This window comes from Cuculus canorus, chromosome 5 (genome assembly GCF_017976375.1).
Source record: "Cuculus canorus isolate bCucCan1 chromosome 5, bCucCan1.pri, whole genome shotgun sequence".
Taxonomy (NCBI): domain Eukaryota; kingdom Metazoa; phylum Chordata; class Aves; order Cuculiformes; family Cuculidae; genus Cuculus; species Cuculus canorus.
In genome coordinates, this window is record NC_071405.1 from 37,223,150 (window position 1) to 37,244,682 (window position 21,533).

The 21,533-nt window shown below is 47.1% G+C and overlaps 1 protein-coding gene across 2 annotated transcripts; it reads left to right on the forward strand.

Annotated features, from left to right (window-relative positions):
• The first annotated feature begins 4,960 nt into the window (after positions 1 to 4,960).
• NRIP3 (nuclear receptor interacting protein 3) lies at positions 4,961 to 21,037 on the forward strand. Of its 2 annotated transcripts, none has more exons than XM_054068805.1 (7): positions 4,961 to 5,368; positions 12,363 to 12,542; positions 13,278 to 13,360; positions 16,610 to 16,749; positions 17,156 to 17,208; positions 17,308 to 17,405; positions 18,887 to 21,037. In XM_054068805.1, exons 1-7 carry the CDS (start codon positions 5,195 to 5,197, stop codon positions 18,897 to 18,899), a joined length of 741 nt encoding a protein of 246 aa, XP_053924780.1. In that variant the 5' UTR covers positions 4,961 to 5,194; the 3' UTR covers positions 18,900 to 21,037. The 2 variants fall into 2 exon arrangements, with proteins under 2 accessions (XP_053924780.1, XP_053924779.1); XM_054068804.1 differs by having other exon boundaries at positions 4,967 to 5,368; positions 18,884 to 21,037.
• Positions 21,038 to 21,533: the final 496 nt, after the last annotated feature.

A 21,533-nucleotide genomic window follows, 5' to 3' on the forward strand; every position in this document is an offset into this window, starting at 1 on the left:
CTGAGCTGGGTCTGCGAAGAGACTTCTAAGGACTGCACAACATCCTTCAATGACTCTAAGATGAGCCAGGGTATCCCAACTACATTGCTTGATTGTAAATGTGATGTTTTTCATTGCAGAACCCAGCTGTAAACCTTTATCTTGTGGGTTTCCCTGCCCTGTCCTACCCCTCAGAGCCAACAACTCATGCCGCCTGCCCTGTGCCTTTCAGGGAGCAACAACAGGCTCCCTGTTATTTTTTTAGCAGATCCTGTTGGATGGACATAGGACCCAATGAGAAGAAGAGCAGCGCCCTCTTCCTCCTACCTTTCAGAGCTCAGCATTCTTGAGCATCAGGCACTTTCCAGCAGGGCTGGCTCTGCTGCTCCTTGGTCTCTGCGTGTCAGGTTGCTGGAAATTTAGAAAAGGAGGGAGAAAATTGTGTTTGTGTAGTGTGAAATGACTTGTGCTGTTTTAGCCTTTACAACATCCCTCCTATATCTTTAATGACCTGAATGTAAAATTTACGGCGTGGAATGCCCCAGCAGCAGAGGAAGCCATCAGCACACAAGCTGCCTTTTGCAGGACAGGAGGGGAACTGAAATCCCCCGGGCTTTGGGAAGTCTGAATGACGTAGTTATGGTTGGCACTTCGAATGTATGTGTAGCTTACTTCAAAATAAACATTTGCAGTGCAACTGTAGCATGCATGCAGGAGGCTGAGAACTAGCATGTATTAATGTTTCTTAAAATTAGTAATTATGAAATCTTTTTACTGGGATAATCTTATTATTGCACAAAATAAACAGAGGTTAGTGTGGATGCATACTGGGAAAAATGTCCCTTCCCTCTATGTACACCATTTCCTGCCCATCTGCCCAGGTGTAGTTCTTGAAGGAGGAGTGAGAGAGAGAAATTTGCCTTTTTGCTTGAGAGGAAAGTTCCCTGGTGTCTTCACTTCTGTGGAAATCTCTGAAAGACCCAGTGGCCATGTCTGTGCTTGTGTGTGCAGCTGGTTTTGTAGCAGCAACTCCTTCTGAGTTGCTCTTGGATCTTGTCTTGGCGGAAAACAGCTAGAGAGCAATGCTGGGGGCCCAATCAACCCTCTTTTCCCCTGCCTGTGAGCAGGAATGGAACAATTCAATGCACAGCAGCCACTGTTACTCTGTTAAGGGCTGTGGTTATTCCTGCTGGTTCTATGATGTGGAGGTCAGGGGAAGCCAGGCTTTCTGTCCCCAGTGCCAGCCCCCATGTGTATCGTCCTCTTCCCTTCCCCAGTGCTTGGCAAGTCACCTGCCAGCTTCTCCCTCTCCCTTGGACACCCTGTCCCAAATTCCTTGCTGGCACATGGAACCCACAGCTTCTTCCCTGGCTCACGCGGCATCTGGAAGGGGCTCATCGTGCTTTCCCAGTGCAGCACAGTTACAAGCACGGCTTTGCAAATCCAGAGTGAAGACCTATTCCTGTGCTCCTTCAGCCACAAACAGCTCCTAGCCAGGAGTTGGTTGGCACTGAGGTACACAATAGAATACACTAGGAAGTGTACCATTTGTTTCCTTGACCAAATCTTCAGAGGTGTGTTTCAGCCTCTTTAAAGTATGAGAAGTAAAAGTAAAGGAGCTCTTGCGAGACTTGCCGTTTTAATGTTTGACACGTGCAGTTTTTGTGTTCCTGAAACTATTATCTACTTATCTCCACATATGAAGACAATTAGATAAATTCAGTTCACTTTCCTCTGAGAAACTGCACAATGTCTGATTCCTCTCCTAGTGTCACCAGTGCCCCCTCTCCATGGCTGCTGCCACCTGCTCATGCACTGCACAGAACATCCTGCGGGGGAAAGGAGATTGGAGCTACACCCAGGGTAAACAGGGAGAACTGCCCAGGAATGGCTGTCCCTGTGAAGTGTTTGTGATGGGGCCCATATCCCGGCCCAGGAGGTCTTTTCTCTTGGTCAACACTGGGAACAGAGACTGTGGGTGTGGAGTTAACATAAAAAATGGGCTACATGTCTCAGGAATCTCAACCTGATTCTACCTTTTCATGTTATAGGATTTCTCCATCTCTATCTGTAGTCTTTGTCTCGCCACAAATGTTGGTTAAGAAGTTCACTAAATCCTTCTGGATTTTTGTATGCAACCTTCTTAGAAAAAGACTGTCTTCTAGTCTCCAAATTATTCCAGTTATTTTCCCGAGTATGCTAGTGCTGACCCTTACATATCATGTACTGATGGACAGAATGACTTAAGTTTCTACATCAGCTATTGTGTTTTCATTTTCTTGAGCTCTTCACAGTTTTTCCTCTGGAAACTGACTCTTGCTCTAAAGTTTTCTCTTTGTGCTAGGGTAAATTTTTTTTTCCTGTGACTCTTGCCTGCTTCTGTTAATTTATACCGCTTTTAAATTATACCATTCTGTCCTTTCTTCTCAGTTTTCTAGGGCATCTCTGCATCTCTTCAGGATATGGCAACCACTAACAAATCACTTCTTTTTAAGGAAAGATGAGAAATCAAAGAAAAGAAAAAAATAAAAAGGGTCGACCCACTTCCTGCTTTGCCTGCTGCTGCTTTCCTTTTCATCGAGAGAAAGGATGAAATGGGAGTGTGAACAAAACTCCGCAGCTCATCTTTCCTTATGCTGATTAAGCTGCAGGTGTGACTGGGGACTAAGCCAGTATAAATCAGCTGTAAATGAAGGTATAAAATTGCTGGGGTTTAGCTCAGTCGATTTACATCATGGGTAAAGCAAGTTGTGTTCGTAGGCAGGACCTGTGTCTCTTCGTCTTCCATGTAGGGTGGCCAATAAGTTCCCGGGTGCTGCAGGTCCTCTGCTCTCCCTCCGAGGGCACTTGTGCTGCTGTTTAATGCAGCCTTTGTCTGTGCTCAGCTGTGATAGCAAAAGGCATGTTGGAAAGGCTGTGGAGAGCAGCATTTCCCTTGGTTTTCTCTTTGCAATGTGTTTGGAAACTGAGGACAAAAGCACCCGTCTTCGGCTTTGCTGGGCCGATAGATGCCCTGGGTGCAGAGCAGAGCCTGCTTCAAATGTGTGGCAGCTTTTCTGGTAGCTGCTGGAGCCACGTGCCTCTCATCTCCAGCACATGCTGCCTGTCCATTCCATGCAGCAATAGGCATCTTGGCTTTGCAACAGAGCTAGCCTGTCCTGGAGAGCAGGCCAGTCTCCCCAGGCTGGAGGGGTTTTCTTGATCGCAGTCTTGTGAAGCCTCTATTTGATATCAGCCTTGATGTTACATTATGCAGAGAAATGCATGTGCTGCTCTGGAGCCAGGAAGGAATGAGAAAAGTGGTTTTTGTCCCTAGGGGCATTCCTCAAGTGAGCTGCAATGGTCATGCACAGAGATGTCTCTAGTGAGCTGATGGGAATTTTTCTGAAATGTACCCCTATTTAGACACAGCACATGGTGAGGGGAGGAACAGCTCTGGCTTATCTGTTGCAAACAAATAACAACTCAGAAGTTAACCACTGGCTTTGAAGTATTCAAACCAAACCTCTATTTCAGTATGGATCCCCAGTTATTTGAGCAGATGATTTAATGCTCCTCCCATTTTCCTTTTTCCCAGGATTAAAAATCAAGAGAGGAATTGGAGGCTTTATCTCAGTTATTACTCTTGAACACTGGGCAGATTTTATTCTGATCTGTTGGCAGAAGGTGCATTTATATCATAGAAGATCAGAAGAGAAATTGTAGACAAAATGCTTGTTTGCTTAATTAAAGCGCAGGCTGCAGTCTTGCAGCTGTAGTGTAAGAGGGGCATTTCATGCTCCACTTCTCTTGCAGCTTTACTCTTCTTGCTTTAAGCCAGAGCTGACTGGGCATTTACTACTATGCCAGGCAGACTGCTGCTCTGTCACAGAACTTTTAGATCAAAAATAGTCTCCTGGTTTCAGTGGCAGTCCTTCTGCTTTCTTCTGTGCCTCCTTGCCGTTGGGAGAGCGTGGATGTAGTCATATGTCTTTATTTCATCAGCTGGATAAGTGCCAAATAACTCCCAAGGTGAAAAGTAAGGTGCTTTTATCCTCCTGGGCATGTTTTCCTCTAGTGGAACAATGGCCCTGTCGTGTAATGAGCCGAGTCAGCACGTGGAGAAAAAAATTCTATCTCCCTTTAGACTGTCAGCCCTGTTACCGTTCTGGACACTGATGCATTCACCGAGCTCAGGCTGGCTCATACGTAATGGCCTTTGTGTGAGGCTGTGAAATAACAGGTTTGGGTTTTATTGTATTCTGCATTCTCATCTGATTTTTTTTCCCCCTCTTTCCAAGGTCATATGAGGAAAGGCTGAACATACACAGTCTGGCCGCAGCTGCAGAGCTCCGATGTATACGTTGACTCGCAGAGCATTGCTGCTTTGGCATCACCACAGCAGCTGGCATCAGCCCTGCTCAGTGTAAGCACGGCTCTCTGGGGCTGCAGGGTGCCAGTGGTGTGGGCACTGCTGTCAGTGACCCTCCTGTAAAGGGGCTGCTCTGTCTTCAGCGCCCTCGCATCCGCTAAGCTTTACGGTTAAAACGTGCCAAGATAAAGAAACAGATGGTTCATCCTGCACTGTTGAGACTGGCCCTGTGGCACGGGTCAAGGTGAGAGGACGGGGCTCAGAGCTGCTGGGGGACAGATTCTGCCTGGCCCCTTCCCCACTCACTGCTTCGCAGCAGCCTGCAGGGGACCGAGCAAAGTGAAACTGTGGTTGCTTTGTCTGTGCGAGGCCGCATCACCTCAGCCCCGTGGGGCAGCAGCATCCAGGGCACTGGGTAGCCATCACCTGCTGTGGCAATTCAGACTCCCTGTCCAGACCAAAACTAGCTGTGCCTACAGAGGCTGGCTGGGAGGTGAGCCGGTGCCCAGGGCTGTTTGCAGCTCTGGAAGCCCCGCAGCAACCTCACAGGCAGAGCCTCGGTGAGGCTGTTGGGGGTCTTCGAGAGCTGTCAGATGCCTGTGGGTTAGTCTCACTCTCAGGAGAGGCAGTGAGGAGGAACGTCACTGATTTAATCCCTTAGACCGAGCCTGAGATCATCCATCGTTGTTTGTATAATGTGCCCAACCCCTCCTTTAGTCAGCGGCGCTGGCTGGAATACCTGCCGGTCTCCACACGTCACCAGGCTCTGGTTATAAAGCACAGGCTATAACCCATCTCCCCAGCTCCATTGGCACATCTCCGAGAGGCGCATCTTCAAGAAGCAAGCCATTCACGGGGGAAAAGATGTTTTATTCGGGTATCCTGACAGAGCCGACAAGAAAAGAAGTAGAGATAAGGGAAGCGGCATCTCTCCGCCAGCAGAGGAGGATGAAGCAGGCGGTTCAGTTTATTCACAAGGATTCTGCCGATCTCCTCCCTCTGGATGGGCTGAAGAAGCTGGGGACTTCAAAAGATACTGTAAGGCTTTATAGTGTTTACTGGAAGGAGACTTAAGAAGCTGGTAGGATAGTGTCTGGTTTTTGTCTTCATGCCATTTTTCTGTTAGGAGGAGAAACTGGTTGCTTGTGGAAATTGATTGAAAAAAAAAAGAGGTTTTTATATGTAAAAGAAAGGGAATAGAAATATGATGCCAGTTATCATCAGGGTTGCTTTTTGCTAGTAGGTGCTTTCAGATGCTTGTTACTCTGATCTTAAAGCTTTTAATATTTCTGTTTTACATTTACATGAAAATAGGATACTGTTTTCAATACAAAAATCCTCTCTGAATTGGAGTAATTCAAAATGGCTTCATATAATACATACATATATACACATAAGTTTGCTGGTGATGGATATATATGTGCACAGCATATAATAATAAATTATTTGGTAAAGTGCAGTCACTAATACTTCACAGTATAAAACTTCTAAGATTATGCTTTGATAAAGTCTTATGCATATATGTTTTTTTAAATGAAGATAAATAATTCTGGGTTTTAAAAATTTATATATGCAATGATCCATGTGATTCTAGAGCTGACATACAATAATCTTCATCACATCTAGAGGCTGAAGAACATTTCTAAATACTAATGTGCACAAATGTTTGAGATTTCTCTAATGGGAAATGTTACTTAAATGTAACAGCAGAAGTTCTGATGCAAGGAGCAAAATCTAGAAAATACATCCTACCGAGGAAAGATCCTTTATTTTTCACCAATTCTTGCAAAATTCTCGCACCTTGTAACACACAGCATTTTCTTTTTTCAATGCTTGATACAGGTGGATTGAAAAAAAGTGAATATTTTTATTTTTAGTAGTATAGTTTTGTTCTGTCACAACCTACCTGCTCCACTGGGTTAGGCTTGGCTCTGCCTGGCTGAGAGATGTGGAATGAGTTGGCTGTTCTCTGCAGTGTGCATGGAGGTGATTTTTTTCTTTTTTGACATCCCAAATGTTTTGCAGTTGCAGGGAGTGAAGCTCTGCTGAGGAAAAGTCTTGGAAGGAGCTTCCCTCGTCACCCTTGAACGGCAGTTCTCAGTCAGTGAGCTACAAAGTGCCTTTCGGGGCATGATGGTGTTATTATCACTATTATCCGCAGCGTCTAAATAGCACGTCATTGCTCAGCAACCCACAGTGTGTAGGGCTGAGACCTTGATGCCGAAGGTTCCCTTTCTGACCAGACAAGAGGGGCAACAGGTAGCAGGAGCCAGGAGCACTGAGCATTGAAGTCCTCGTCCCTGCAGCAGTGAGGACCAGGTTTGGCCCTGGTGCCAGTGGCAGAGCATGGGGCTCCTTGCCACAGCCCTGCTCACAGAAACATCACCCAAGGTTTCCTCCCTGCTCCTGTGCTCTGGCTGAACCATAGCTGCAGCATTGCCCGTGCTGCACACAGAGCCCCTGTGAGGAGGAACTGCATGGGGAGCTCTCTCCAGGGATGTGCCAAAACCCAGGGGAGGTCCACAGCTCCTGATCCTCTCCAAGGGCCCATGCCGTGGCTGAGGTGTGTTGCCCACCCCAGCTACCCTGGCTGTGGTGGGTCTCTGGCTGAGGATGAGGTAAGAACCGAGCTGGAGAGGCCAGCCCCCCCGAAAAACACCGTGTCCCCATGTCACAGCAAAGGGTGATGGGACAGTGGGCATATATGGCCCGGACTAGCCTTGGCCACAGTTTCCTGCCCCATGGGAAGTATGGGGAGTCATGAAAATGGCAGCACTGGCATATGCTCAGGATCATTTTTGCAGCCCCAGAGAAGGTGCCATGAATTTCAAAGCTGTTGCAGTGGGTTGTGTTGCAGTGAAGCAAAGCCTCCAGCACTGCCATGCTCGCACTGCATGCAGCCAGGATGCAGTGAGTGTGGCTTCAAGAGGACCCACAGTGTCTCCTCAGTGCTGCAACTGCCTGGATGGCACAAGGGCTGTTCCCAGGAGGAACGTCTCTGAGACTGGAGAAGCACCAAGAGTGTCCCAAATGTGAGACCCCACCATGGCATGGCCCCAAGGTCCAGAACGACTGAGCTGTGCAATCAGAAGGCCCAGGGCATCAGGGATATTTGCCCAGGGTGTTTGAATACCTTTCTTGTGAATAACTGCACACCTCCTAATGATGCAACACATATTCGTGTCTAACGCTATGCGACAGCTGTGGTGATATGGGTAGAAGGGCTTTTGACATGACCAGCATTATTAATGCAGGATTTCCCACAGGGGTTTTCCAGTGGCTTCAGTGGGAGAAGGGAGGAGGTAACAGCTCCCCACAGATGGGGACAGGTGGTGGGGACAAACCCTGCCTGCCAGGGTGATGGCTGGCAGTGACCACTCCAGTTTTGGGGAGAAATCTCCCTCCTTTTGGCTGCAATGCATGGGGTGCTGTGCACAGTGAGGTAGCAGCAGGTCACCAGGATGGGTGTGCTGGCATCCCCCAGCTTGTGTGCCGCTACTTGGCTCCTGAAGCATCTCTCTTGATGATGCCCTGTATATAGGCAGGTTTGATAAATACTTGTGATTATCTGTGTTAAGCCTCTGATTTTCTTTTTTTTGGTGTATTATTCTGTGTTGGACTGAACTCTTCTAGCTCCTTGCTCCCTTCATGTATTCCACTTTGTTTGCCTAGTATAAAACCAAACTACAGCATAGCATACATTGGATTTGGCAAACATAGGGCGTACAGAGCAGAAATGGTTTTGTTTTGATGCTTTTCTATTAGCCTCCTCCCCAAATCAAGAAAATTGGCATGAGATGGTCCTTAGCTGGGATTTGGGCTTCCTAGCACTGTAACTGTGACCCTGCCTAACACAGGCAAGTCCTGCTGGCTGTTGGCAGCTCCTCCCTGTGCTCTGACACTTTGCCCCGAGAGCTGCCAGACAGGTTTGGAGGGGCTTTGCCTGAGACAGTCTTGCATCATTTTACAAGCTGGGAAACAAAGATATGAACAATAACAAGCAACAACAACAAAAAAACCACTTCCCCCTCTCCCAATGCTCTCTGAGCCTCCCCTGGGTACCCAAGTCTTCAGTGCAGCACTGGGCACCCCTGTGGCCCCATCCCCTGTTCCTGTAGCTGGTGCAACATTGCAGTTAACTGCAGTGCATTCAGTTTTCACCTGCTTTCCTACTGCATACTTGCCAGAGTTTGTTATGTCTTGGTTAAAATGCAAAAAGCTCCAATGTTACATGCACTGTCTTGATCAGAGACCTGGCCAGTGCCTGTGTACCTTGGGGGTGCAGGAGAGCTGGGGCATCTCTTGTCCCACCTCATCCCTCTGCAAGAGGGACTGGCAGCATCTGAGCACAGGCTATTGGTAGAAAAGGTGAATTTTGTTGAAGGATGACAAGGAGAGAAATTGGTGTTTCTTGAGATGAGGTCCTTTGGTGTGTTAAAACTCCTTTGTTCTACTGTCTAGGAACAGAAGAGAGGGCAAACCTCCTGAGATGGGTTTGGAGGGGAGGAGCTGGTGTTTTCCCTGACTTTCATCTCCATCTGAGTAAAACTGTTGTGGGTAGGTCTCATTATCTCCAGATCTAGAAGCCAAAATAGTGGGACACCTGCCGGAGAGATGGATACCACAAGCTACAATGATGTGCTTGCTTATAAATTAAAGAGGAACGAAACTGGATAGAATTATTTGTGGTTTGACAAAGAGTGGTAAATAGTTTCAGCAAGAGCTGGTCTCCGCTCACTTCTTTTAGGTTTCTACTGTGACTGTTTTAGGGGATTATAGGTGTTACAAAATATCAGGGTTGGAAAGAGAGGTATCTTACAAAAAAAACATGGTTTGTATTTATATTATGCTCAATGATCCTAGGAAATAAATTATTTTTTAGTACTGACACAATGGTATATGACATTTTCGTATGAAACTTTCAACATTTTTGTCCAATGCATAGAAAGACAGTACCAGATAATCTGGGTTAATTCAAGCACCGGTCCTGGCTTTGTGGCTGGCCCATGGAGGAAGAACACAGCTACCTTCCCTGTTGCTGTCACAGAGGGGTTATCCTTCTCTCCCTCCCTCCCAGACATGGTCTACTTGCAGTTTTCCAGCAAAACGTGTGTTTGAAAAATGTCCCTGGCACATTATCTCTTCACCAAGTACGTATCCATCACTTGAGTCATGTTCGTGATTAACATCCCTTACTCTGTTGCATACAAGAGTCAAGGGAAATACAAGTTAAAGTGAACTAATTAATAGCCTGAGACAGGATGGTGCTGCAGGGAGCCTTTTCAGGCCCCTCTTGCTAGATTATTTTTGTGGTGGAGACAATGTAAGCAACATTTGTCCCCCTGGAGGCAGGTTTTGCTGCGGCTTTCAGAAGAGCAAGCATCAACAAAAGACAGTCCCATTCGTGGTGGTAACTCGTGTTTTCCAAGTGTTGGATTTTTTCCTTTCAGTGATGGATCCCATATAGGATTCACAAAACCAGGACTTGAGAAAACACACATATGTAACCAGTTAATCATGGTAGGAAAACTTGCATTAAAAAAAAAGTAGGTTTAAATCAAGGTTACATGACAGTTAAAATAGCAATGATGAGTGTACTGGTGACTTGTTCTTCTCCAGCCTGTTCTTTCAAAGGTATTTAGCAATGTGATTGAGGCCAGGCAAATCAGAAGAACATCCAGACTGTCCTGGATGATGCCATTCAGAACTTTCTCTCAGTCCCAGTTGAGTGAGACTGGGCACAAGGAGGTGACCTCTGTGCGACAGGCTGTCTTCTGGCCACCTGGGACCTTCACCCATCAACAGGCTGCCCAGGGAGGTGGTGGAGTCACCTTCCCTGGAGGTGTTTAAGGGACAGGTGGATGAGGTGCTGAGGGGCATGGTTTAGGGATTGTTAGGAATGGTTGGACTCAATGATTCAGTGTGTCCTTTCTAACCTAGTGATTCTATGATTCTATGATCTACTTCTCCAGTCATTTGGGTTTTTTTAAATATGAAGAATTAGTCGTCCAGATGCATGCCTGTGTTGTAGGCAAACGTAAAAGGTAAGAAGGACATGCCATCCACTGTCAGCAAATCTGGCTTGTATTTTTGCTCAAGTGAGGAGCCTTGGAGGTGATCACAGTGCTGACTGTGCACCTATGGCTTTCACCTCATGTAATGGAGCCCTCGCGTCCAAAACGATTTGCTCATCCCTTGTCCTCTATGAGTGGAGACAGTCTGCCTGCCTTCAATCTAGTTAAGTAGTGCTGGTTTCTGCTATTTAGTCCTCCTGGGAAGGTGACGGTCACTAGAGCAGTGCTGGAGCTTTGTTGCTTTTTGTGTGTGAAGGAGTCAGCACAATGTTGGATCTATTTTGTCCCTGTGGCTGGGAGAATGGCTATGTTATTGCACTTACACAGGACATACTCTCTAGCTGCTGGTCAGACATAGCAACTGCAACCGAAAATGGTAATGAAATTTTATTTCCTTTCAAGTCACAGGTTGTATGCAGAAGTAAGAATGGGGAAAAGTGGGGAAAAAAGGAGATTGCTCATCCCAGTGATTCCTGGTGTTGGCTGCATCTACTCAGTCTTGTCAGTCAGGTCCAGTTTAACTGCCTGTGTTATGCCTACAGCAGGATCTGAAGTACTAACGTGGCTGCAGTTATTTTAGGATAATGCCAGCTTCCATTAGCCTTTGGTAAGGGCTGTTATTTAACATGCTGCACAGATTATTTTAAAGATGAGGGGCTGTGTGCAAGGGTGTGTGCTGGCTGACTGGGGGAAACGCAGCCTGAGGTTTTCAGTTATCCCAATCCCACTGAAATTCCCTTGGAATGAGGAAGTTTGTTAGTTTAGATGTCTCTGCAGACACACAGGCTTATTTAATATGAATACAAAAATTCAGGAATAAGCCCTTAGGAAGGTCTCGCTGTGGACAAATTAAAATCAGAAGGAAAGGGCAGTAATGGAGGCAGAGATTAGCCAGGCAGAGAAATGAACAGATAATCAAGCAGAGTTATTTCACCTCCAGCAGAGTATGTGCATCCATCCGTGATGAACATTAGACATAAAAAGGCTTTTGGGAAAGCAGTTGGAGGAGATTTTGAGAGGCAACATGCTTCTTGCAGAGCAAATGGAAATGACAGAGAAAGTGAGAAGCTGCCATACAAAGCATTGGGGGCTCCCAGGGGAACACATATCTACCTACTTCAGATGATCTTACCCTCCTCTTCTTTCCCTCGTGTGGCATGGCACCCAGGACTGGTCCCACCTATTCACCCTTGGAAGCTAAATACGAATGCAGAGGGAAGAGAGATGCAGGGCAATTTTAGAACAGATTCTGATGTAAAGACTAGGCCAGGTCTGACAGCAATTGTAGTTGCAGTTGTGCCTTCTTCACTCGCACCTGTAAGAACCAATGCACAGACATCCAAATCAACATCTTAAATTCTGAGTTAATTCATGCAAAGAGCATCACTGCAGGTGGAGGCCAAACATGGGTATTTCCTATGCCAGCAATGCCAGCGCTCAAAGAAAGCATCTGCATTCATTCAGTAAGTCTATATACCTTTTTCCACACTTAGGTGGTGTGTGTAATTGGAAAGGCAATTTGTTACCTCTTAAGTTTTCACATCACTGCAGAATTCTTGATGTCCTTATCAACAAATGAGGGCAACTGCAGCTGAAACAGCAGCTTGGAAAATCCTCACTTGTTTTGATCCCTGTAAGTTCAAATCAGAACTTAAGTTTGGAAACAGAAAGGGATCCCTTTACATTTTGGTTAATATTTTGAAAGGTTTATTCCCTCGACAATATAAAGTAGTTCTCTTCAGTCAAAGCCAGGCAAGCCAGAAGTGGCAGGAGTGCAAATAGATGTAGGCTAGGAAGAGTACATGTCGTCTGGAATTTGGGGAGAGTGAGACTTCGGGGCATCCCTCCCATGAGAGCAGTGCTGGCCTGCGGCACCACAAGCAGGCTGATGATGCAGGTCACTTTGTGGCTTTCTTCTGAATTCACCCTGCTCTTCTCCATGTGTTTTTTTCTTAAAGCAACCACATAACATCCTGCAGAAGCGCCTGATGGAGACAAATTTATCAAAATTACGAAGCAGCCGAGGCACCTGGACTCCGAAGAGTGATATCTCAGTGCAGACTAACAAGCTGAATCAAACCAAACTGAGCAGCTCAGGGAAAACAGAGGATGAGGAGCTCATAGTGGTGAGCTGCCAGGTAATAGTCCCTCCACAGCCTTCTGTGTTGTTGTTTTTTTATTTTTTCTCCCAAATTTTATTTCTGACGACCTCAAGTGGTGCTCTGGTTCTCTGTGTTTCATTATTGGGGTTGCACTCCACCAGGGCTGTCACAGCGGTGGTGCTGCTCTCCCTCTGCAGCTCGGGGCTGCTGTGGCATAGATGCTCACCTGAGTATCAGAGAGAAAACTGGTCTGATAGAAGTTTTCCCTTGTACATAGGGGTGGAGGGAGCAGTCAGGCTGGGGCAGCATGCTGAAATGCTGACAAGTAATTAACCACAACAAATCCCTGTGCTCACAGCCGACTTGTTTCCCTCGAGTGCCATCCTTCTTTTCTTTCCCCAAGAAAGACATTTCTCCTCTTTACCCCACGCTCTTTTGTATTTTCTGCTCTCCACAATATCCCTTCCTGCCTGAGGCTTGGCCCTTCTGCTCTCTGCAGGAGCAGATGCTGATGGGAAGTGCTCAGGACCCAACACCACGTTGTTTAATAGCACCACCTTACTCAAAAAGCAGTTCAAGAGCCAGCTCTTGGGCGCCTGTGGCGGAGATGATAACTTGTGAGCACTGAGTGTGCAGTGGATTGTGGATGGGCTGGTGCCAGGAGATGTTGGCATTTTCGCAGGGAGAGGTGTGTGCAGAGCAGAGACCCCGGGCACCTTGCACTTATCCCACATCCCACATGTCATCTCCCATCTCTGCTTGCTCTTGCAGTGTGAGGGGAAGGAGCTGAAGGCTGTGGTGGACACCGGCTCACAGCACAACCGCATCTCATCTGCCTGCCTGGACAGGCTAGGGTAAATATCCAGCTGGATTTCTGTTTTGTGGAAACTCATGGCACCTGGCAGCATAGGCAGTGCTCCTGGGGCTGGGGCTTTCCTCATGCGAGCGATGGCCATCCTTGAAGGCAGCACTTTGGGCTGTGCCCAGGCAAGACCCAGAGCCTCCCATTACAATCAAATCAGGGCTTACGGATCCTTAAATGCCCTGCGGGAGCTGAAACAGAAAGCCACTTGTGCCAACCTATTCACCTCTGAGTAAACCCTTCAGAACGTTGGATGCATTTCTATTTTTTCAGTACCTACCTGTTTGTTGCTTGGTGCCTTGTGGAACAGCTGAACCCTCCCCACCCCCAGCCTTCTGTGTCCCCAGGGCAGGCATGGGGCTGGCACCAGCAGTTGTATGGTTGTGTATAAGAGAGTGCTGAAAAATAGCCGTCTGGTGTTACTTCCAGTAACAAACTTCTCCCTGTTGAAGGGAAAGGAAGTGGCTTTATGTAGTGTTAGAGAGCTGACTGCCTGCCATTCACAGCAAAACTCCCCCCTGATCTCTGGGGGGGAGGATCAGGCATCAGCTCACAAGGTATCAAGGAGATTTTGGCACTTTATTCCCATGGAGTCATTGCTTTTTATCATCGACTTGCAGTGATTATGCAAAAAACAATTGCAGCTGCTCCCCAAGCACTGCTGCATGGCCTTGAATGAATGGTGTCTGTTTTCTGTCCTGACAGTAATTACTTCTTTGCACAGCAGTGTTTCGTGGCTGGAAGGTGGCTGTGCTTACTACAAACTTGTCACAAACTGTGGAGCTACACAGCCCGGTGTATGGATGATAACAGTGTTCATGTGGTGGGGTCTCATCCTGCAGAGATGTTGAATTGGCTGCTTGACAAGACACATCCAAGCCACACAGGGATGCTCTGTGAGAGCTTGTCTGCTCTTTGTGTTTCTCATGTAGTTTTTGCAGCACTGGTCTGTTTCGGCAGTCCTGCCCTTCAAAGAGCACTCAGGAAATAGGTTACAGCCAGTTTCTGCTCTCAGATTGTGAGGGTTTCTCTCCCGATTTGAGTGAAGCCACTTTTATGGTCACTGCAGTGAAAAGGCTCACATTTCTCCACAGTGTTACTCATGAGCCAAGGGAGAACTTTGGTTCCTGCTAGGTGGAACCCTGTGGATACCAGGATGTGCAGGAGCCACATCGCGTGTACAGGCAGACAGCATGGCCAGAGCAACAGCTCATCTCATCCCACATGCGCTGCCAGTTGAGGTGTGCAGCAGGCAGGACTGTGTTGCAGGCAGCTTTCTCCAGCTTCTTTGCTGTTTGCATTTGTGGGAACAGAAACTAAAGCTAGATTAACAAAGCAGGTTAAAACCAAGGCTTTGATGCCTGGCTCACTCTGCTGTCACTGTGGTAGGTACTGTGAGACAACAGGCACTGCTCCAGGATGTTTTACTTCAAAGCAGCCCAGTGCGTGTGGCATTGATAAAACATGAATTCTTTTTAAAACCAGCCTGGAAAGCAGCTGGGAAGAAGCATGCTGAGTAATTTTTGCTCTTGTTCCTGCCAGGGCAGGAGTGGCCCTGCAGTGTGCTTTGCTGAGTGCTGCTGTCTGCAGCTGAGACTCGGCGGCTCTGGGGATGGGCTCTGCTGCTGAGGTCTCTGGGAGCTCAACCTGTAAAAGCAGCCTTTTTAAAAATACATTTTTTAATCTTGTCATGCTGTCACTCGAGCTCTTCCCCTCGCCTCTGAGGGAAGCTATGGGGCTAGCTTGCAGGTTGCCACAGCATAAGAAACGCTCCTCAGAGATGTAGGTACAGCTGCTATGTGAGCAGTTCTGGTTGCTGCATACTGCTGGGGACTTTCCACTTTCAAACCTAAATCCAGGATGTGTCACTGCATCATGCATCAGTGGTTGTCCTCACCATGCTGCAGTTTCCTGGCCAGCTGTCAGCCATGCATTCCCCACATGCTGTCCGTCCATCCATCCTTGAGTCAATCTCAGCTGTAATTAAATACTTTCCTGAAGGTGGCTTTACTCTGTCCCCTCCCTGCAGCCTCTCTTCAGCCCTTGTCACACCTGGGAAAACCATCAGGGCCAGCAGGCGCCTGAGCGAGAAGCCATCTCCTGCTGTATCTCAGCACTGTTCAGCTCCTGGCTCCAGCACTGTGGCCTGTGCCCTGCAGCAGGGATAAATCAGAAGGAAACACAGACCACAGCTAAAGACAGCACATCTTCCCTTGAGTGGATAGAGAAGCCATTAGAGTTGGCTGCACCCAAAAAACCCACTACAATGTGTCTCAGGCTGGAGTAAAGCCAGCTCAGGGCCAAGGAGCTCATAAACATCTTGATATGTTCCTGTGAGCATTTTTAAGGCCATTCCCTAAGGGAAATGACTTTCTCTCTGCTACCTTTCTTGGTCTTTGTACCTGTGCTAAACAGTGTGGGTGATCTCCACCTCAGTCCCAGGGCCCCTGACTCTGAGTGGCTACCCCCCTGGGACAGACAGACAGACACACACACACTGCTGCAGTGGAGCTCAGCAGAAAAGTACCTCAAACAGCTAAAATTGACATAGCTTTTATCGGAGGGAGAAACTCCCACCCCAGACTGCTTTTCCATTGCCTTCTTGTCCCATTTAAAAGAGAAACTGAAGCTAAATAATTAATCAGTGTTCTCAGACTAGTTCATGGGGTGTAGACAGAAGAAATTACTGTACCTGAGATATCCCTGACACCTTTTTTTCCTTTTGTCAGGCTGAATGTGTCTGCTCTGTCCCCCTTTCCTCTAAGGAAACCCAGCAGCAGCATCCACTGACAAGTGTGGGCTGGGCAAGCTGCCCCCTCTGAGAAGTGTGAAGACACAGTGTCAGTGGCTCCACTGGTGGAAGCCAGAGTGAGGTGTCCCTTCCTTACACCCTACTAAATCAGAAGCAATTTTAGATCAGCAGCTTCCCTTGGTCTTGCGAAAAGGTAGGAAAAAAGATCCCTGGGGTAGAAAGCAAAAGCCGGTGAGGAACTTTGCTCAGGGCAAAGGCTGATGCAGCTCCGGGACTGCATTGAGTGTTGTGTTATGGTCTAGTGTGGATGTAAGCTGCTGGCCATAGTCAGAGCATCACAGGAAATGTACCAAGGAAGCGCCTTTCCAATAATGGCTTGGTAATATGAGCAAGTTAAGAGCTCTTCAGGTGTAAGTACGCTTCAAATGCTGTTTTGCCAGAGCAGCTGAACTATGGCCATTTCACATCAGAAATGTTTTCAATGCACAGGTTAAAGGAGCATCTTAAAGCACTGCCCAGTGAAGATGAGATGGTTTCATTGCCATACAAGGTGAAGGTGATCGGCCAAATCGAGAGCCTCTCCCTCACGGTGGGAGCAGTCCCTGTGGAGTGCGCTGCCCTCGTCGTGGGTGAGTGTGTGTGCTCCTCTAGTCCCCAGCATCTGGGCTGGGGCTCTACCTCTAGGGGGGTAAATAATGCTTCAGAAACATGCTAATATTAAACCAGAAATAATGCTTTTCTCCAGCAAAAGTCCCTGTTGGCCCTTCAGATGGAGGGTGGGAAAAAGGATGCATTCAGTGAGACTGCACTGACGGCACCAGGCGTGTGCTTTGCTGTGCAATGAAGCAGCCACCGCTCCTCCCTGCAGGCGCATCTTGCTGCCCTCGTTTGATCATGCTGCCCTCCAGAACAACTCAGTTTCTTTATAAACAGGATTTTATTTAGCAGAGCAGCCATGAAGGAAGGATGGATTTGGTTACAAAAAGCACGGGAGATCATTTTTAATGTATAAATCTGAATGTTCCTGTTTTTCAGAAGACAGTGAGAAATCCTTCTCCTTTGGGCTGCAGACACTGAAATCTCTGAAGGTAGGCGTTTTCGAGCAGGACTCTTACCCGTGCTGGGGAAGCTGTGGACACAGTGAATTGCAGTTTTCCTTCTTATCTAAAGGTATTTATTCTCTACAGTGTGTCATAAACATGGAGAAGCACCATCTCGTTCTGGGGAAGATGGACAGGGAAGAAATCCCATTCGTGTGCAGTGGCACTGCTGTGGAGGGAGAGCAGTAAGTTGGCTGGGGAGGAAAACTGCGCTTGGTGGCAGTGTTCCCAGCACAGCCACACAGGATCCCCCAAACCCTCGCTGCAGGCAAGCGGGAGCTCACTGGCACTGGTGCAAATTTTCATTGGCTCATTGAGCTTTGAAGCAGAGTCCCTGGCTTTTTCAAGCAGCCTTTTTCAGCTTTTGCTGCCTTTTCTTCAGTAAGCGTTGTACAGCAAAGGGGTTGTCTGCAAAGACATGTGCAGGGAAGTGCCTTATGAAACGTATTTTTTGGAGGTCACTAGAAAAACTCCTTGAGCAGTGTTTTGAGAATGTTCCTAAAAAAATCTTTTAATGGAAAATATTTACAAAGTGAGGCAAGTAAGCCCACATGGCTGTTTTTTACAGCATAGGGGAGAAAGATCCTGCCTCAAGATAATGCTGTTGTTGCCTCTTCCCGGCACTGGCCTTGCTGACCTCCTGCCAGCTGCTCCTAATGTCCTGGACATTTTCAACCTTATCTCTTTATAGGGAATGTGTGCTGTCCACTTTGGTACATCATAAATGTGTGTAACTTGTGCCAGGTGGCTTGGCAGCAGCAGACAGGACAATCCCTCTCCTTCCAGGCACTGCACAGGCCTCCTCCTTGCTGAGCACTGTGGAAAAGAATTGTATCACTGGCTTCTGCCTCTGACTTACGAAACCAGCAAGCACTGGGTGCCTGAGAGAGGGATTTGCACTTACGTGCCTCTCTTGCTTTGCAGGCAGCACTTCTGGTTGCTCTGCAATGAGCGCTGCAGACACAGTCAATTAAAAAAGGTTTGCTCACTGCATGTGAAATCAACTTCAGTGGAGAATGTAGGGCAGCTTCATCTTTAGCTGCCTGTCATGACCAGCCACAGCCTTTTCAAACATCCTGCAGCCCCTGTGCTGCTTGAGCCTGCTGTCCCTGGCACTGCAGAGCACAAGGAACCTGAGTGGGAGCAGGTGGGAAGGAGCAGACCTTCCTCAGCTGATTCTTTTTATGTTCCTTGGGGAATGCACAAGAAATCACAGAATTGTTTAGGTTGGACCTTTAAGATCATCAAGTCCAACCACAAACCTAACACTGCCAAGTCTATCTCTAAACCGTGTCCCTAAGTGCCATTTAAGATGGATGCACTAGTGCAAGGAGTCAGGATGGGAGCACACGTGCACCCACTGTGTGCCCAGGACACCCACTGGCTGCGTGCCCAGGATAGGTGTCAGCCACCGATGCCACCAGCATGTGAATTTTGGGAGCCCCTGGTACAGCACCTCAGTGAGACTGTGCTGCAGCACAAAACTGCAGGATGTTTTCCCCGTCTCCTTTGAAACGGGGATGTGAGAGGCAAAGTGTAGTTCTGTCACCACAGCAGTGATGAATTATTTCTTGGTACAGCATTCAAGGCCAAATTTTGCTGACTTTTTTTTTCCACCGTGAAAATCGCCTATTTTATTGAATGTCATTTCCTTCTTTTTCAGCAGTTCAGAGGCATAAACAGGAATTGAAACACCATCCCCACACAAGAGCTTGACATCAAAGAAACCCTGTGCAGCTGTTCCAGATAAAACAGCAGCGCGCTGCTTTGAAAACACTTATACTAGGCTACGGCTTGAGTAGAGATAAATGAAATCCCATTCAGTAGCCAGTAATTTAGAGATACTGTCATGTTTATCTATGGATTTTGAGAAACAATTGTGTGCTTACTTTCTGGATTTTTCTATATAGTGTCCTTTTTATTACAAACAGTTGGAAAAAAAAACTTACAAATTTCTTCTGATGAGAAAAATACTTTTTATAGTGGCCTCGTAAGAGTAATTGTATTTAGCTGTGATTAGAGGCTATCAGAATGAGATTTTTATTAATGATTTTTCCAGGGGCTAAGCATTTATATTGACTTAATTGATATTGCCACATTCAAATGACCATTACCAGTAAGATGCTCAGAGTAAAATAACAGTGCTAATATGACCTAGGAATTATAGCTCATCCTGTTAGCATAGTATCGTTGCCATGCAATTAGGGATGCGACTGCTGGCTTGATGAGAAAGAGCAATTACAGAATAATTCATGAATTACAGGCTTCTCTGCAGTGGCGCGGCAGAAGCACAGAAACAGGGTTTGGGGGGGGCTCCTAGGGTGATCTCTCTCTGCCTCCAGCTTGCCATGGAGCTAGCACCAGCACAAGGGCAGCCCGTGGCAGCCCTGCCTCAAGGAGGGGTCCTCCAGGCAGGTCTTGGCTGTCCTTCTAGTAGGATTAGTCTGGAAAATTAATCATTGTGTTGAGCCAAAAAGCGACAAACAAGCACAGAAGTATGTTGTCCAGAAAGCAGCAGATACAGAGCCTCATTGGTATATCACGAACCAAATGGCCCCACTGTGCCCTCAGTTCTCTCCTGTGACTAAAATTGGTGGTGCCACCACCTACCCGCTCAGCACCCAGCCTGAAGCACCAGCAGCACCCAGGCCACATGCTGGTGCGGGTTATTGACTCCAGCTGGACTTTAATGTTGCTGCCAGAAACACAGTATATTTTATATCTATGTGCAAACTTTCTGGGATTTTGAGAACAGCAGTCACCTTGGTCACCCTCAGGGCAGGCAGGAGTTTTCACTTCGACAAACATTTCATTCTGTGTTTCTGTCTTGTAGCAGTAGGGTTGCTGCTTCATGTGCTGCTCACTTGCAGGGCAGAACAAATATATGGTACTGCCTGGGGGAGCTTAACCTCATACAAAAGCAACTTTCTAGGTTTTTAAAAGCTAATGGGAATTAATTAGTGTCATCTGCTGAAGAGGCATCTCTAAAATTCAGAATAATCTCCTTGTGATATTTGGCATCTGCTGATGGGCAGCCCTCCAGCTGCAGGAGCCACAAGGGCCAGCAAGATGTGTGCCATAGGAGCAGGAGCACTGCCCTGGCAGATCTTGCTTAGCAAAAGCCCTTTGGCCGCAGGCGGGCACAGGCTGCGTGCAGCTCAGCTGGGCTGTGCATTCTCCTATGGGGATTCAAGCAGCCGCTCATGCGCTTACACCTCCCCACAGATATTAATGCACCGCTTGCCCAGGCACCCTGCAGTGCTCTAGCATCCGCCACAATCATTGACGATGTTGGTATTCCCACTTAGGAAATGTCTTGGAAGTCCTGTGTGAGGACCAGTAGCTCTTGTCATCTCACGGTCATAGGCTGAGGTCCACAGCCTGTCCTGCAAGCCAGACTCTGGCCAGTGTTAGCCAGTCTGTGTCCAGTAACTCCATCTCATGCCTGCCATGGCATCTAAGCTGGAGCTCTGCCTCCTGCAGTCGGTTTGAACCTCTTTTCAATATTGGGTATGACTGGCCAATCTGAACTATCTGTATTTTGAGCTATTTTCTATTTTGGTGGTAAGTTTCAGTGCTTTCTCTACATACAGTATTTTATATAACACAGCTCTATATACATATTATATATTTACAGGGTTGGGCTGCTCAGGGCAGTCCCGCTAGAGTGCTGTAGAAATATTTAACTACATATGAAGATATTTGTTTATTTTATATGCTATGAGTTTGGTATTTTGGTACTTCTTTCTTTCTGTTCTTATTCCTGTGCTAAATGTCAAATTAAATCTAAATAAAGTTAAATTGTTATTGCTGTTTATTTGCCTGTAGCCTGGATACTCTGCTTATTTATTTTCAGTGCACTTCTCTACTGACAACAGGAATGCATTTCAGTCTTTACTCTGACAGGGCTCCACAGTGCTTTTGTGATTGTGTCAGGAATTGCTGTTGGATCATATGGAGAACAACAGCGGAGATGTGCTACCTAGGGAGGCTAAGCGGCACGAGGCATTTGTGGTAAAATGTGGGCATTTGAAATCCCAGCCTTTTGTTGCCATGCATCTCTGTCCCAAAGGAGGCATGGGATCCAGCTTGTGCTGTTTTGAGTTTTACCCTTTGGAAAGCTGAGTTTGTCTCTGCCGCGCATGGCTTGCTCCCTGGGGCAATGCCAGCAGTGCAGGGGAATGTGAAGGAGACTTCATAAACTTTATGAAGCTAGGAAAGAAAGTGATCAGAGCAAAAGACAGGTGAATCATGTGTCCAATAGTTGTGTGACCACAAAGAGAAGAGCAGAGGCTTGAGATGGATGTCTTTCC